Below are 18113 nucleotides of genomic sequence, written 5' to 3'. Positions count from 1 at the left end.
AAAAATGCACCCAGTGCTAAACAGCTGGTTCCCACTAGCAACCTGTTTTACACGTGGGAGGAAATGTATTTCAACCCCAACCTCCCAGTTCATCCACCCTCCGCTCCCTGCTCTGTGTCCACACGTCCGTTCTCTAGGTCTCTATTTCTGCCCTGAAAATAGGTTCATCTGTAGCATTTTTTTGATTGCACACGTATGCGTTAATATACGATATTTGCTTTTCTTTTTCTGATAGCTCAGCTCAGTGCTCTATGATGACCTAGAGGGGTGGGAGGGGGGTGATGATGGAAAGGAGGGCCAAGAGGGAGGAGACATATGTTCAAGGAGGACTCACCTCGTTGTAAAGCAACCCAACTCCAATAAAAAAAATGCACCCAGATTCGCAAGACAGCGTTCAACTCTCAACTTCAAATTCGTTCCCTTTCATCAGGCCCACTGCGCTTACAGGATACATCAGTTACCATTTTTAATTTACATAGTAAAATCTAATAAGGGAATATTATAAACAAGTCTATGCCAATTTGATAATTTAAGTGAAACAAACTCCTTGAAATAAAACAAACTACGAAAGCTCACCTAAGAGCAAAGGGGTTAAACTGAACAATCCTATATATAGAAAAGGAATTGAATTTGTAGTTGAATTATAAATCTTTGCTATCAAAGATTTAAACAAATAATGCCAACTCAGACTCAGAAAACAGAGCGGGGAACACTTTCTGATTCACCCTATCATATCAGCAGTACCCTGATGCCAAACCAAAGAAATTATATACCCATCATCACCATCATCATAAATCCTGTGAATTTCTGATGACACAGATCAGTTATAAAGGCAATACTACCTCATATGGATTTTTAAAGAGAATTACAAATAAGTTGCAAGTGAAACAAACCTATCACTCAAACAAAATTAGTAAAATGCCTGATGGAAAAATTCTAAAGGGTAACTTTGCTACCAAAATTCAAATGTTTCTCATTGGCTTGAAATACTTCAACTATTCTATACTGTGTGTGTTGAGAAATTACATTCACTAAGGCACTGTGTATATTTTTTAATGTTAAAGGGGTTGATAGGATGTGTGGGAACGTTTGAAACATCTCACAGTTGTTGCTGCTGAGTTTTGGTTTGTCTTCACTGTTTTTAACATATTAGAAGCCTCCAGCAATGAGTGGGCTGAGCCCGTTCATGACCTCTGAGCGGTGATACGTTTCAGACCCACTCACCAAGCTGTTCCACGAGCTTCTTGGAAACGGGGTCGATTCTTCTGATGGTCTTCACCAGATCTTTCTTCCGGTACCTAATCTCCACTGTTCCCTCTGGCTCCAGGATACCCGCTCTGAAAAAAAAAACAGTGGCAGGGGGAGGTGTGTATGAGGTGTTCACACCTAGCAAGCGACAGCTAGAGGACACGGCAGGGGGAGGCAAGGCCGCCAGGAAATCTGGTGGCAGTCCCCTGCTCCGTAGTTGGATTTCTGGATGACCTTGGCCGAGTCAATTCCCCTCTCTGGTCATCTGCTTTTCTATCCAGAGAGTGAAGATTAAACCAGCTTTTAAAATAAAGTGTTCTGGGACTTCCCTGGCAGTCCAGTGGCTAGGACTCTGTGCTTCCACTGCATGGGACAATCCTTAGTCAGGGAACTAAGATCCCGCGTGCCATGGCACGGCTGAAAGCTAAAAAATAAAACCAAATGTTCTGAACTCTGGAAGGCCCTTTCAGCAACAAGAGTGTGTGACTTTTTCCAGAACAGCATATCCCACCAGCTCTTCAGCTACAGTCGTCTCTGGCTCTCCTAATCTCTGCTCTCCCCAGGCCAGGGTGGTGGTGATGGTATTCTCCATTCACTCAGTCGTGTCCGACTCTTTGCGACCCCATGGACCGCAGCACACCAGGCTTCCCTGTCCTTCACCATCTCCCAGAGTTTGCTCAAACTCATGTCCATTGCATCGGTGATGCCATCCCACCATCTCACCCTCTGTCGCCCCCCTCTCCTCCCACCTTCAATTTTTCCCAGCATCAGGGTCTTTTCCAATGAGTCAGTTCTTCACACCAGGTGGCCAAAAGTACTGGAGATTCATCTCCAGCATCAGTCCTTCCAATGAATATTCAGGGTTGATTTCCTTTAGGATGGACTGGTTTCATCTCCTTGCTGTCCAAGGGGCTCTAAAGAGTCTTCTCCAGCACCACAGTTGGAAAGCACCAATTCTTCGGTGCATAGCTTTCTTTATGGTCTAACTCTCACATCTATACATGACTACTGAAAAAATCAGAGCTTTGACTAGATGGACCTTTGTTGGCAAAGTGATGTCTCTGCTTTTTAATACGTTCTCTAGGTTTGTCATAGCTTTCCTTCCAAGAAGCAAGCATCTTTTAATTTCGTGGCTAAAAGGTATTCTTTAATCTCCTTAAAGCACACAAAGGCCCATGGAGGAATCCAAGATATGAGTGGCCCCCTCCATTCCCAACCCTCTTACCCCACCCCTTGGTTTCCCCCTGTCCCTTTCTCTTCTGACAGCTTGGAAGCCCTGACCAATACTACATGTAGCTCTGAGCCTCCTGGTGACCAGAGTGAAAAGTTAATGTGACCCCATTTGGGGCTGCTCTCGTCCCGAGTCTTCTGAAAGTCTGAGCTCAGCAGCCTCCCGTGAAGGTCACAGGACACTGAAGGCAGGACAGGCTTGGCTCATTTGTACCATATCACGATGCCTGAGACGTAATGCCTGAGACGTAGTAGGTGCTCAATATATACTCACTGAATTGAGGAACGAATAAGGGAGTAGACACAGGAGGAAGGTGCCTATCTATACCTTGAGCAGAACTCTTCTTTTTAAAAAACTGTTTGTTTATTTATTGGACTGCTCTGGGTCTGAGTTGCAGCATGCAAACTCTTCGTCATGGCACGTGGGATCTAGTTCTCAGACCAGGGATAGAACCTGGGTCCCCTGCATTGCAAGCACAGAGTCTCAGCCCCTGGACCACCAGGGAAGTCCTGGGCAGAACTACTCTTGGGGCCTTCACATTCTGCACAGCATTTGGCATAGTCTTCATCCTGAAGGCACTCAAACACCAAGTTACAAGCATTATCATCAGCTTCCTTTCTGGAAGAATCTATCTGGGATAGATTCCCACTTAAAAAAAAAAAAAAATGCCAGGAAGGTTTCTCTCCCCTGAGGAACTGGTGTCCTCTCATGCAAGTATACATTTTAGTCATTTGTTTGTCCAGTATTTCCCAAGCACCCATTAGGAGTCAGGTACTGTACTAGGCCCTAGGCTGTAACAATAAATAAAAATGAATAAAACATAGCCTCTACAGAACAGTTCTGGGGAAGACTCAGAGTCCAGTAAGAACTAGACACCTAGTCATATTTCCCTTTTCATCTTGGCTGCCAGGAAGCTCAGGTGCTTTCGGTCTTTCTTTTTCCTTTGGCTGCACCAGGCCTTCGTTGCTGCACAGGCTGTCTCTAGCTGTGATGAGTGGGGGCTACTCTCTAGATACGGTGCTCGGGCTTCTCACTGTGGTGGGTTCTCTTGTTGTGGAGCATGGGTTCTAGAGTGCTTGGGCTCAGTAGTTGTGGTTTGTGAGCTTAGCTGTCCCGTGCATGTGGGATCTTAGTTCTCAGACCAAGGAGCAAACCTGTGTCCCCTGCATTAGCAGGTAGATTCTCAACCACTGGACCATCAGGGAAGTCCTCATTAATTAATAATAAATTAGTTAAGTATATTTTAATATATTAATATGTATTATAATTATATGTTAATTAAATAATACAATAATTATATTACATATATTATTATATATTATATTAAAGTATATAATATAATTATATATAATATATAGTATATAGTATATAGTATATATAATATGTATAAAATATAATATATATTATATATTATAATATAATTATATATAACATATAATTATATATAATATAAGCTATATTATACTATTATATACATATATTATATCATTCTATATAATATATATTATATATTATAATATATATTATATTATATATAATACATGTATATATTTATATATATTATAATCATATATTTATATTATTAATATATATTATTATGTTATATGTTATATATAATATATATTTATAAATAATATATAAATATATATATTATATAAATTTATAAACATAAATTATATATATAACAATTATATATAATATATAACATATATTCTATATTATTATATATTAATTGTATAGATATTATATATAATTAATATATTATTATATTAATTATATATGTTATATATTATAATTTTTATATTTTCTTTAAGTGATTCCAAATCTCCTTGGGAAACAGGCGAGTGTAAGTTGTGAAAGAACAAACTACAATTCCTCCACTACTTCTGGGCTCCAGTCACTAATTATACCGAGAAAATCCAGTAGCATGCTGGATGCTGGTTTCAGACTGGGAAAACTGGAGTCTCTCCATCCCTTTGGAAGTTCAGAACACCCCTGCGATCCCCAGAGTGTGACTCAAAGGGCATGGGGCCTCGGGACTGGGAGTGAGAACAAGGAAGGCAGGGTGGGGCTGGGGCGGCGCACCCACCTGCTCTCTCTGTCCGCGTACATCTCTATGCACAGCGGGTTGATGGAGGTGTCCATGACCGCCCAGGAGCCCCCCCGGACCTCCGCGTAGGGTGGGATGTAGATCAGGACGGGCTGTCTGTACTTCCGGAGGCTGTCCACGATGTAGGCTCCGAACTTTAGCACCTGGTCGTACATGTCTGAAAAGCAAGGCAGCCACCCGTTGAGATGACCTCAGGCCCACCCTTCACTGCCCAGGGGTTGTGGAAAGGCTGTCCTGGGGCCAGGAGGCAGGATCAAGGCACAGAAGGCTCCCTAGGGGCCCGTGTGACCTGACCAGGTCCTCCTCCCTGCCGGGGCCTCAACGTTCCCACCCAGAAAAGGAGGCATAGGCTCATCTCTAAGATCCCTTCCAGCCTTGGCTCAGAGATGCCCCTGGCCTGTCCCACTGTTTCCAGAACAGAACCCTCTCCAAAGATAACACACTCTTCTCCCTCCTGCCCACAGGCAGATGGTCCTTATTTTCTACCAAGACACATCCAATTAGGCATGGTACATGGAAACAACAGCACAATAACAAAATCTGGGACCTCCCTGGTGGTCCAGGGGCTAGGACTCTGAGCTCCCAAAGCAGGGGGCCCAGGTTCGATCCCTGGTCAGGGAACTAGATCTTACACACTGCAACTAAGACCTGGCACAGCCAAATACATAGACAAATATTTTTTTAAATAACTGAAAATCATAGTGAGAGCAACCACCACGTGCCAACGAACCCTCACCTTGGCCCTCTGAGGTTGGCTCTATTCTTACCCCTCTTCGCAGAGGAGGGAAACTTCGGCTTGGAGCAGTCACCCACCCAGCAAGGACGCAGACCAGGTCTGCCCGGCCTCAGTCCAGCTCTTTTCGAAACATCCCACTGACAGCCTCTGTCTCTTGAAATGCGCTCAGTGCCTTAAGAAGCACTTGCATTTGGGTGTCACGTCACTGAGATTCACAGTAGCCCCCTAAGGAGGGCAGGCGCCTTCTCATCTTCCCAAGCAGGGAGGTGACAGCCCAGGTCACTCGGCAGCTTCCCGGGGCCACCCCTGCTTCCCTTGCCCCTCCCTGCATGATGGGGACCTCTGGCAATTCACATTGGAAGCCCTCAGTTCTCCGAACAGCTCCAGTCTGCAGGGCTGCAGAAAGCTCAAAGATGATGTTGCGCCCCCACGGGAGCTGTCCAGGGTGCTGACCCCGAGGCTTCAGGGCACCCACAGGAAGGCCACTTTACCTTTCATGCCCCCGGAGAACCCCCTCCAGTTGGCAAAGATCATCAGGGGCAACTTCTCCCGGTTGAAATCATTGATGGCCTGGGCCGTCTTATAGGCCGAATCTGGGAACCACACCTGGCCAGCCTGCTGGATTATCTGGAACACAGAGCAGCCTGCGTCAGACTCCTCTGAGTGGGATGGCCACTCACACAGCACCCTGGAGGGCAGGCAGTCTGACTGGCATCAGTGACAACACCAGAGATGGGGCTCAGATGCGTGACTCACGCTGCAGCCCGGGGAGACTCCTGTTGCCTGTTGATAGGTGCCAAGCTAGTAAAGGCCACCCTGAGTAGGGTCCCAGGACCCGCCCTCTGACTTCTGAACTCCCCCCAGGGTGCGGTGTGGCCCACCCTAGGAACAGCAACAGTGACGGGGGGCAGGAGGAGGGAGGGATTCCTAGGGACCCGTCATCCTCTGAAGAAGACAGTGTGGAGCACCATGCATCCTGCAGACGCCGTGCTGGGGCCCCCACCCCACCCCACTCCAGAGCCAAGGACGCCTCTGAGTCTCTGAGCTGGACAGACAGACATGTGCGCACTCAGGACCCACTCCTGTCAGCTCAACCGGCCTACACAGCAGACCCAGCAAAACCACAGCCATGGCGTCAGAATGGCCATCATCAGAGAGTCTGCAGAGACAAATGCTTGCGTGGATGTGGAGAAAAGGGGACCCTGGGACACTCCTGGTGGGCATGTTAACTGGTGCTGCTACTATGGAAAACAGTATGGAGCTTTCTCAGAAAACTGAAAATAGAACTGCTATACGACTCAGCAACTCTATTCCTGGGTATGCATATATATAGGCACACACATATGTATATATAGTGCCCAGCACTAATTTGAAAATATACATGCACCCCAATGTTCACAGCAAAACCATTTACAGTAGCCAATATACAGAAGCAACCCAAGGGCCCAACAACAGGTGGACGGATCAAGATGATGTGGTATATATATACAATGGAATACTGTTCAACCACTAAAAACAATGAAATTCTGACATTTGCAGCAATGTGGATAGATCTAGAGAACATTATACATACTGAAATTAGTCAGACAGAGAAAGACAAGCACTGTATGTTATCACTTATATGGAAAACCTAAAAAAAATACAAAACAACATATATGCAAAGCAGAAACAGACTCACAAAAATAAAACAGACAAAAAATAAACCAGGTAGTTATCAAAGGTGAGAGAGAAGATGGGAGGGACAAATGAGGGGTATGGGATTAAGAGATACAAACTGCAATGTATAAAATACAAAAGCAATGAGGATATACTGTATAGCACAGAGAAATATAGCCGTTATCTTGTAACAACTTTTAATGGCGTACAATCTGTAGAAATGCTGAATCACTATGCTGAAATGAATCACCTGAAATTAATATAATTTGTAAGTCAACTACACTTCAGTAAAAAAACAAAACATGCAAAGAGCCAGCCCAGCTCCCTGGCCCCTAACCTTGGCCTCGGAATCCAGGTTGGCAGGGTCGGCGGGCACGACCACCTCCACTGTCCGCATCTCTGCGGCGATCACTCCGACAGGGATGCCCCCGAGCCTGCAAGGTGGACCACAAGTGGGCAGGGGCACGGGGCAGCACCCAAGGCTGATTCAGGGGGCAGGTGGGCCCGGCCAGCCCAGGCTGATATTCTACAGGCACGCAGACCGGGATGAGGGTGGACAGAGAAAAGTGTGCTGTTTTCAACTTGGCCCTGAAGCGGTGAAAAGCCTCACAAACAAGCAGGCTGGAAAGGTCCTCTGGGTGCCCGTGTTGGGGGAACAGCTGCCGGGGTTGTGGGGAGGATCGGGCCAAGGCAGGGATGGGAGCAGCATCGTCCCCTAGAACTTTCTGTGATGATGGCCATGTCCTCTAGCAGCCTGACCAGTGTGGAGCTGTGAGCTGCACGTGACCACGGGGAATCTGAAACATGGCAGGGATGGCTGAGGAACTGAAAATGTGACAGGCTCTTTCACTGTGTGATTCATCTGAATTTGCGCTGTCACGCGTGGCCAGCAGCCACCACAGTGGACAGCACAGGTCCGGACACCACGCCACATTGGGAAAGGATGGAGGTATGCTAAGCCTGAGCAGCTTCAGTTATGGGCGGTCCATGGCATCAGTCTCCATCAGCAACCGCCGCCGGCTGCCCCTGGCCACCTGCATCACTTGATTCCTCTCGGTTACGCTCCCAACAGTTTACGGGGCAGGTTTGGGGACAGCAGTCTTCAAATTAAGCACTTCCATGTGGAAGGGGGAGTAGATTTCATCTCAGGTTTAAAGAACACATTCCAAGGGATCTCCCTGATGGTCCAGTGGTTAAGAATCCACCTTCCAATGCAGGTACCATGGGTTCGATCCCTGGGTGGGGAACTAAGATCCCACATGTTGCGGGGCAACTAAGCCCACATGCTGGATGAAGACAGTGCAGCCCCCCAAAAAAAGGACATTTGAAAAAAGTAAAACACTTATGGAGAAGCAATCCCAGTAACAGACTTAGTATTTTAACAGTTATTACAGAGAAGTAAATAACAACAATAATGGCAGCTGCTGTTAATACCATTATGGAGCACTTATGATTTTTTAAATGCTTTTTATTTATTTAAAAAATATTAAATACCATGTGGCACTTGAGATCTCAGTTACCCAACCAGGTGTCAAACCCACACCCCCAGCAGTAGGAGCAAGGAGTCTTAACCGCTGGACCACAGAGGAATTCCCCATTTGCGATATTTTAAGTGCCTGACACATTACCACTTCTAGTCATCACAACAATCCTTTGGGAGTGGGAAGGGGTAGAGTTATTAGCCTCATTGTTCAGATGAGGATGTAAAGGCCCAGAGAGGGTGAGTACCAACAGAGGTCTGACTCCAGAACCTGAACTTGTAGCAACTGCCTTGTGCCAGGAATCTGAGCGGTAAATTATGAGGCTGTTGCTTTGGGCTCCATAAAAGGAAGAACTCTGGGGCAGTTGGACTCATCCCAAAGAGAAGGAGTGAGCTCAGCTTTGAAAGAATCCAAGCATTTATGCCTTCTGCCAGCTCTGGTATACAACAGTGGTTCCTGCCCATGGCCCTCTTAAATGGAGTTCATAGTTATGACTGTCTGTGTGGTTTCCCAGAGAGTACCAGGGCCACCTTCTGATTCCCAAAGGGGTTCATGGGCCCCCTGGCAAACCCTGCCCCCCAGGGGCAGACACAAGGGGCAAGGGTCCTGGCCCCCAGGAAAAAGTTGGTGGAGATGTCTTCTAAAGTTACGGACAAATCCAGACTCTGTGAAGAATTTCATCAGCCAGAAACACCCTCCTGCATTGGTTTTTCTTTCAGAAAATCCAGGGCCAGGGAGAAAGCATCACTGAGGCCGCCTGGGCCGGCCGTCAGGGTTACCTTGCTCGTCCCGTCACCACAGTCTGGGCCCAGGGCACCATGATCTCCTTGAAACTGCCCTGGTCGAAGAATCCACTCTGCCAGGATCCCTTCAGAGCTGCGGGCAGAAGGGCGGAAGCTCAGGCCGGGCGCTGGTTGCTGAGGGCCCCCAGTGTCCACCTGGAGGGCAGACTCCTCTGCCGTCTCTAGGACAGCCTGACGTTGACAGCCCAGATACCTTTGTTCCTGGAAAATGACAACATTTCCCCCACCCACCCCCAACACACAAAACCAGGGCTGCCAAACACTATACCAAATCAGGAAGTCGGTCCATACAGAACATCCAACCACATCAACATCCTTCAATGCCAAACACGAGGAGACCCTAGTCACAGTCTCTGCCTTTTCTTCTCAGGAGCCAAAAAGAGCAGATGGCTGCCTTTGGAAGACACGACTTCAGAAGGGACCACCTGCCCAGAAAACAACTCATCCCGGACCTGGTGGCTGCAGCCCCAAACTGTTTAACTGGGACGAACGTGTTTCATTGAGAGACAGAGAGGGAGAGAAAGGGAGAGTGAACAAGCGGATGTCAATTGCGGCCATCCTGGGGAGGACGCGGTGCCTGGGATCCACACCGCAGTGTACATGACTGTGGTTTGGACACGAGGAGGCAGGTAGCAGGAGAGATCTCACTTTGCAGGAGTAGGGGGGCTGGGCCCCTGGGAACAAAGCACCCCAGCCTCAGGGTCTGCCTGAGGGCCAGCCCAACTAGCTGGAGCAAACGGTCGGTAACACATCAGACATTTTTTAAAAATCAAGCTAAAGCCAGCGCTCACAGGCGAGAAAGCCTGAGAGAAACGGCAGAGGGGGGGATCAGGCCATGGGGCATCTTTCGCTGGCGGAGCCTGGCATGCTCCTGGCGGCACCTCCATTGCCCCACGCAGCTGGAAGGGGAGGCTGAGTTCTAAGGCTGAGTTCTAAACAGGGCAGCGTGTGCAATTCTAGAGTCAGGATTGTGGCAACAGGGGCAGCTCAGCTTTCCAGTTCTGTCCTGGTTGCTCAGAATGTAATCAGATACCTCCAGGAGGCCAACCTGTCCCTTGGGGTGGGGAGGGGAGACAAGGAGAGAGGGAGAGAGAATGTGTGCATGTGCAAGCATGTGTGTGCACACAGTTGTGTTTGGATATATGTGTGCACATCCACATGTACATCTACAAATGGAGCTGCAGAAGAGGCAAAGTTGCTCATCCTGGGTAAACTCATGGAGAGTTACCTTATGAAGGTTTAAGCCAAATAGAAAAAGAAAGAGAGAGAGAGAAGCGCTCTTCTCTCTGAAACCCTGAGGTTTCAGCCCCAGAATTTCCACCTATGTGACCACATCTGGGGCAATTTCGGGGAAGGAGGTCATGACCTCTGCTACTTTTCACCTCCATCCATCAGCTCCCGAAACCGCAGGCTGTTTCCACCCCTTCTCGGTCATCAGCTTGGGAAAAGAACAGAGAAAAATCTCCATTCTTCCACCCCCTTTTGCATTTGACCTCAGGTGTATCCCTTGGGGATAATCTTCTACTGACTCGTTCTTTTATCTTGGTGGCAGAAAAGAAATCCCAAGACCCCGGGCTCAGGCAAAACCCTGGAGGGACCTACTTGGGTGAGGTCTTCCTGCAAGCAGCCACCGGGGGTCGTAGGGCCCGCGAGATGGTTGGAATTCAATTTCTCTGTCAATGGGGTCCTTGGGTGTGATGACTGGGACTGGGCTGCGATTATCCTAGGAAAGAAAGTCAGGTCTCCCACTCGGTCCTTCGGGCTCATCAATAACGTCTGCGGTTCACTCTTTGCCCTCCTTTCCCCTTTTGACTATGGTGATGCCTGGTTACATGGCAGAAGCCCAACCCAAAGTAGGTCATCATCACAATTAGGAATAGCATTTGGCTGAGGGCCTGCCAAGCGCTGTGCTCCACACATCATGTCACTGAGCCATCAATGATAACACACTGGGGCAGGTGCCATTGTTATTCTCACTTTACAGATGAGGAAACTGAGACTTAGAAAGATTAAGAGATGGTCCTGAGGTCTCATGGCTACGAGAAGAAAGCCAGGAATCAAATCCAGCCTGCTGCAAAGCCTGAGGGTTCTCTGTTGTCCACGTTACCTCTTTTGATGACAGGTAATATCACCTCTTTCTAAAGGATCAACACACAGCCTCCTTACAAAGTCAATTAAAAAAAAAAAAGCAAAGAACTGTGAGTACAGGGCTGGGCATCAGAGAGGGAAGGAAGGAAGAGAAAAGAAAAATTAACCCTAGGCACAATTTCAGTGTTACCTACTCCCTACCCTTCCACATCACCTGGCAAATGAACCAGGTAACAGTCTTCCAGGCTCCAAGCTTCAAGGGGGAGGGGGGGAAGGATACTGCACCTTTGGCATATAGGACAGCCACTCCAGGATGGTACAAACACCCTCGAAGTCATCCGGCACGGTGACATGCGAGACGCCATTGTAATGCATGATCTGCACACCTCCCAGCTGGTTGTTGGACGTGTAGACGTCTCTGCCCAGGACCTGCTTTGACATGACACGGTTAGCAAGGTCCTGCCTGACCCAGGGCCCTTCCATCTGTTCAGAAGTCACCTCCCTTGGTGGTCCTCAACCCTGGCTGACTGCATGTCAGAATCACCTGGGAGCTTTCAAAAGTCCTGATGTCCAGGCTGCAGGCAGCCAGACCGATTACATCAGAATCTTGGGTATTTGTTGTTTTGGGTTTTTTTTTTTTTTCGACTTCCAGATAATTGCATTATGTGGCCCAATTTGAGAACCAGTGATCCAGCTGGTGACTGGTCATCTCCAGGCAAAACCCAACCTAGCGTTGCTGATGGAGCAGGTCTACGGTGGGGCCAGAGAACTTTGCATTTTCATCATGATCCCAGGTAATGCTGATGCTGCTGGTTCAGAGGCCAGACTTTGAGACCCACTGTGGGATTTTTAGCAGACCTGATGTTAGGGAGGTTTCACAGCATTGTGGAAGGCATTTCAAGACAGTGAAAACAGCCACACGAAACTATGTTCACTAGGAGTCTAACTATGTAAAGACATGAGATGAGAGGAAAACTACCCAAAAAGTATAGTAGGGACAAAATTACTTTTTTTGGGGGGGGGTCTTTTCCCCAATTTTCTGCAATGTGTAATGCTATTTTAATGATATTTTAAAATTTCAATTACAGTAACACAGAGAGTTAGTTCCACCAGAAGAGTCTCACATATACATTGTTGCTGGTAAGTCACTCAGTCATGTCAGACTCTTTTTTGACCCCGTGGACTGTAGCCCGCCAAGTTCCTCAGTCCATGGGATTCTCTAGGCAAGAATACTGCAGTGGGTTGCACTGGAGTGGGAAATGGCAATTTCCTCCTCTGGAGGATTTTCCTGACCCAAGGATCAAACCTGCATCTCCTGCTTTGTAGGCAAACTCTTAACACTGAGCCACCAAGGAAGCCCAATACACACATCTATCTATCTATCTATCTATAATATATGTTAGCTCATAAGAGGCCCATATAACTGCCAAATGAAAGACTAGCACTTATAATAGCAGGGATGGAACTGGTTTCTTTTTTCCTTTTCTTGCCGCACCATGTAGCTTGTGGGGTCTTAAGTTCCCCGACCAGGGATTGAACCCAGGCCTTCAGCAGTGAGAGTGTGGAGTCCTAACCGCTGGACCACCAGGGAATTCCTGGAACTGCTTTCATGTTGAGAAAAATTCCCCAGTGGGGACACTGGGAATGTCAGAATGACCCCGCCCCCACCCCAACATGTCCACTCCCCGGCCGTCCCTTCAAGGTGGTCACCTTGTTGAGAGCCGTCGCCCCTGTGAGGATGATGTGGGAATTCTCGACCTGGATCACTCGCTGGCCCAGCCTCACCAGGTAAGCCCCGATCCCGAGGGCCCGGCAGGTCACCTGTGGAGACAGGACCCCTCCTGCATTCCTCGGGGCCAGGGCCCCGCTGCCCACAGCAGGGACGGTCCAGGAACCGCTGAGCATGCATGGAAGCTAAGCTTGGCCACGGGCATCCTGATTGGTGGCCAGACAGCGGGGGCACAAGCCTGTCCTTCAGGCTGCCTGACCTCGACCTCCTGTCCAGAAAGAATGGGGCTAGAGAGGAAGAGTGTTGTAAAGACACACAGCAGATGTGCAATGTTCTGGCTCTTGCTTTAAGAGGCATCTCTGTGGCTCTTCTGAGTTCGGTCACTCCTGAGACATTGCACACATTCACACAACCAAAGGAAGCCTAGGAGGGCAGGTGAAACTGGGGAAAAACGATCGAGGTCTGTGTCGAGTTAACAGTGTCGTGCCTGCCAGTGTCCTTGTTTTGATCACGTGCAATGGTTACATAGACACCGTCACACGGGGGCTGGACGAGGGGCGCCCAGGACCTGCCTAACCCATCTCGTAACTTCCGATGCGTCCTAAACTATTTCAAAATAGAAAGATTTATACAGGCAGACTTCATTAATTGTACTTCGTGGGTGCTAAGGTCTATTTATTTTTTTAAACAAAATTTGTGGCAATCCTGTGTGTCAGATGAGGGTTAGCATTTTTTAGCCATAAAGAACTTTAAAGTGTATACAGTTTTAAAAGACATAATGCTATCAGAGACTTAACAGACTACAGTATAGTATACACATAACTTTTACATGGATTGAGAAACCAAAAAATCCATGTGACTTTATCGCAATCTCCACTTCAATGCTATATTCATTCACTTTATTGTAGAGGTACGGGACCAAACCTGTGACATCTCTGAGGTGTGCCTGTCCGTATATATATATATATATATATAAAAATATAAATTAAAGATATACATATATATATGTTTATCTATTTTGGAATATATAAAAATATCCCTATCTTTTTATATCCTTCAAAATAAAATGACATATTTTGGAATATGTAAATATATATATGTCTTTTTGTTTTGAAATAGGTATGAAACATACATAATGACACCTAGACAATAAGCCGAAGGAGGACACTCAAGGCCAGCATTTTCCACCTTGGAAACTGAAGAGCCAACACCAAGGGTAAATATCAGGACCTGAGTGACGGTTCACCACTGAAGAGAACTATTCCTAGTTCTATTCCTAGAACTATTCCTGAAGAGAACGACTCCACCAGAAACAGAAGATATTTCTGTAAAAGCCAAACTGGGGAGTGAGAAGATAGTCATTTAGTACCAGTTAAAATCAGACAGAAGTTCTTTTTTTTTTTTTCCCCCACACTCTGGGCATGCAAGATCTTAGTTCCCTGACCAGGGACTGAACCCTTGCTCCCTTGCAGAGAAAGTGTGGCGTCTTAGCCACTGCGCCACCAGGGAAGGCCCCAAAGTTCTTCTAAATACTCAATATCTTTTAAATAAGAAGAGATTGAATGCTGATTCAAGCCAACCAACTATAATAAGGCATTTTGAGATAACTATGAAAACTGAACAAAAATTGAGTTCTGACGATATTAAGGAATCGCTGTTGATATTGTTGGGTGTCACAGTATCATGGTTATGTTATTTTTTTAATGGGGGAGCATTTATCTAGCAAAGAGCCACACTAGGGTACTTAATAGATGGAAAGATATAAGTGGAGGCAGCTTTAAAATATTCCAGAAGAGCGGGCAGATGGGCTGAAGATGCAGGAATGGTTACACTCTGACAACTGTTGGAGCCGGTGATGAGTACATGGGGCTCCTTATCAATTCTCTTTACTTTCGCGACTAATTTTTTAAATTTATTTTTAATTGGAGGATAATTGCTTTACAATGTTGTGTTGGTTGTTTCCATACAACAGCATGAATCAGCCATAAGAAGACATATGTCCCCTCCCTCTTGAGCCTCCCTGCCACCCTCTAGCCACCCCCATCCCTCTAGGTTGTCGCAGAGCACGTAGCTGAGCAACTTCCCATGATGTTTCAGTGCTTCTCTCCCAATTCACTCCACCCTCTCCTCCCTGCTGTGTCCACAAGTCTGTCTCTTTGTCTGTGTCTCTATTCCTGCCTTGCAAATAGGCTCATCAGTACCAGTTTTCTAAATTCCATACATACGCGTTAATATATGATATTTGCTTTTCTCTTTCTGACTTACTTCACTTTATATGACAGGCTTTTCGTGATTGTTTTAAAGCTTCTATAATATAAAGTTGAGTTGGAAAAGAAAACAGGCGGGGACTCACCATGCTGATGGTGACGATCTCGTTGTAATCCTGGGAGGTCTCCCCAGCAATCATGCCTGAGCCCCTCAGGTTCTCTACGCCCAGGCCCTCCTCCTTCCCAATGATGTCCGTGATGACATACCTTCAGGAACCAAACGAGAGTTATAGACTGAGCTCCAGCCCGGGACAAGCCAAGGCTGATGCGTTTCCCAAGGAGCCGGGGAAGGAAGGCTGAGCGAGCTGAGGGACTGGAGGGTGAGAAAGCAGCCCACGGTGAGATGAAGGCAGGGGTCTAGGACCCTCACAATTGGCCCTAAAGTTTCCAGAAGGGCAAGGACAGCTTCAATGATGATCACCCCTCCAACCAAAGAGAGTCTGCTGATTCAGAGGCTGTCCTAACAAAGCATCACCCCTGCCCTGCACTCCTCCAGAGACAATCTAGAACAGCCTTTGGTCTGCAGAGAGATGGGCGTGTGCCAGGAGAAGGCACTTGGTTCATGACCTATCAATCATGGCCACATGAGTCCACTGCACAGCCCAACCTCCCTGCTGATCTGAGCGTGAGCTGATGTAATAATAATAGAAGTAAAGTGCACAAAAAATGTGGCAACTGAATCATCTTAAAACCATCCCTGCCTCCCTGGTCGACAGAAAAATTGTCTTCTGCAAAATCAGTCCGTGGTGCCAAAAAGACTGGGTTAGGCCCTAACCCATTAGAGATTCACAAGGCATTTTAGTGCATTAAATACTCTGAGGAGGCCTGCAGTAAAGATGCTTGTTGGATCTCATCTAACCCAGTGTTTCCGAAACTTACTTGACTATAGAAAATCTTCATTCCCTCTCTCCCCCCAAATCAATGATTAACAGACCAGGAAACTCAGCCTGGGAAATTTTGATTTAAATCAGAATCTGATTTTAAAAACCTACAACCTTCCCTGGAAAAGATACCAGTATCAAGGGCGATACTCAGGTAGTAGACCCTGTCCACGTCTTCCCAGCTCACCCAGCGAGTCAGTTTGGCTCATTTGGTCATAAATTGTGAGCCCGCAAGCTCTGGGGACATGTGGGAATCCAACCTAACTGTCCCCGAGTGATGTGCTGTTTTTGTGAGGGACGTGCCTCATGTGGGGACAGCAAGGATAGGGTCACCCTAAAGGGGGCCCCAGGTGTCTGACCTGTCAGTGCCCACAATGGAAGTTGGGGGGTCCCCCTGTACAAACACCCCCACCTGCTTGAGAAACTGTTAGCAGCCCAGAGGCAGATTCCCCACGAGCAGCTGAAATGAACCACAGTCAGAACGCGGGAGCTGCCTGCTAAGTTATTTACCTGGATTCTCCGTCTTCCTCCACGTGTTTACAATGGACGGAGTTCAGGGAACTGATTCTGGTGTAGTCTTGGGGGGTCAGGTACAGGTATTTAATTCCCTTAAAAACATATAAATACTTCAGTGAGGATATGAGTCCAGCTCCGTGTACTCGACAGACACTGTTTTAACGTCAACACTGTGTTTGAGGGATGCAGGGAGAGCGCTGTTAATAACACAGTCACTGTCTGATGGTAACACCGTATTAATGGCACCAATTAACCGAATGTCTGCTCTGTGCTTGCCACGCACCCTTATAGCACAGCCTCACTGTTCCCCTGGTCTCTCTGATTCACTGTATTTTTTTTTAAACCTTTATTGAGTTTGTTACAATATTGTTTCTGCTTTATGTTTTGTTTTTTTGGCCCCCAGACATGAGGGATCTTAGATCCTCCACCAGGGATTAAACCCTCAACCCCGGCATTGATAGGGGGAGTTTTAACCACTGGACCTCCAGGGAAGTCACTGATTCAGTGTCGTTTAATCATCTTTTCATTCTCTCTCCCCAAAGGAGCCTTTCAGATACTTCGTTTTCCCTGATTACCAACCCCTTTGCCCCAGGAAAGTTCTATTATAGATATAATGGTTATGTAATAAATGTGTGTGTGTGTGTGTGTGTGTGTGTGTGTGTGTGTGCTTCTACATGAAAATAATACTTTTTGTCCCTTTTGGGGGGACAATACCACCTCCTTGAGAACATGTGCTGTGGTTGCAAAGAATGCCTCAGTCCCCTGCATTTTCACATCACAAGATGTGTGTTTTTCTTTATTCATTCTGCCTTTTATGATGTCCCGAGGTCTTCTGGATGAATTTTAAGGACTTCCTGAGGCCAGGGATTATGTATCACTCACCTCTGCATCCTTGGTATGTACTGTGTTCAGAAGATGCTCAGTATGTATTGATATTAACTACATGTTTATATAAGAAATAACTATTTTCATTATTGTTCTCCAAGGATCCTTCTGAGGGCTTCCTAAGTAGCTCAGTGGTAAAGAATCTGCCTGCCAATGCAGCAGATGTGGGTTCAATCCCTGGGTTGGAAAATGCTATGGAGAAGGAAATGGCTACCCACTCCAGTACTCCTGCCTGGAGAATCCCATGGACAGAGGAGCCTGGCGGGCTATAGTCCATGGGGTCACAAAGAATTGAACATGACTGACTAACACTTTCAGAGCTCTATGAAGTGACTACTACGATTATTCCCATTTTACAGATAAGGAACCTGAGTCATTTGCTAGTGGCTGAGGGGGAGTGAGGACTTCCCAGGGGGCACTATTGGTAAAGAACCTGCCTGCCAATGCAGGAGACATAAGAAAGGCAGGTTCCATCCCTGGGT

At 46.9% G+C, this 18113-nt stretch overlaps 1 protein-coding gene and 1 non-coding gene across 2 annotated transcripts in view; one reads left to right on the top strand and one right to left on the bottom strand.

Annotated features, from left to right (window-relative positions):
* Positions 1-18113, bottom strand: part of ACACB (acetyl-CoA carboxylase beta) — a 120686-nt gene that overhangs the window by 4082 nt on the left and 98491 nt on the right. Inside the window, exons 40-49 of the mRNA XM_043901552.1 lie at positions 16741-16838; positions 15436-15556; positions 13064-13174; positions 11639-11782; positions 10868-10988; positions 9242-9338; positions 7319-7415; positions 5817-5952; positions 4569-4746; positions 1225-1337 (exon numbers count right to left, since the gene is read on the bottom strand). Of these exons, the coding sequence (XP_043757487.1) occupies positions 1225-1337; positions 4569-4746; positions 5817-5952; positions 7319-7415; positions 9242-9338; positions 10868-10988; positions 11639-11782; positions 13064-13174; positions 15436-15556; positions 16741-16838 (1216 nt within the window). The remainder of the gene's footprint in view (positions 1-1224; positions 1338-4568; positions 4747-5816; positions 5953-7318; positions 7416-9241; positions 9339-10867; positions 10989-11638; positions 11783-13063; positions 13175-15435; positions 15557-16740; positions 16839-18113) is intronic.
* On the top strand, positions 5138-5210 carry TRNAW-CCA. Its single transcript has one exon. It is a non-coding gene; the product is annotated as a tRNA-Trp (tRNA).

Source organism: Cervus elaphus, chromosome 5 (assembly GCF_910594005.1).
Source record: "Cervus elaphus chromosome 5, mCerEla1.1, whole genome shotgun sequence".
In the NCBI taxonomy this organism is placed as follows: Eukaryota; Metazoa; Chordata; class Mammalia; order Artiodactyla; family Cervidae; genus Cervus; species Cervus elaphus.
The sequence above is the reverse complement of the archived record's forward strand: the minus strand, read 5'-3'. Positions and strand labels throughout refer to the sequence as shown.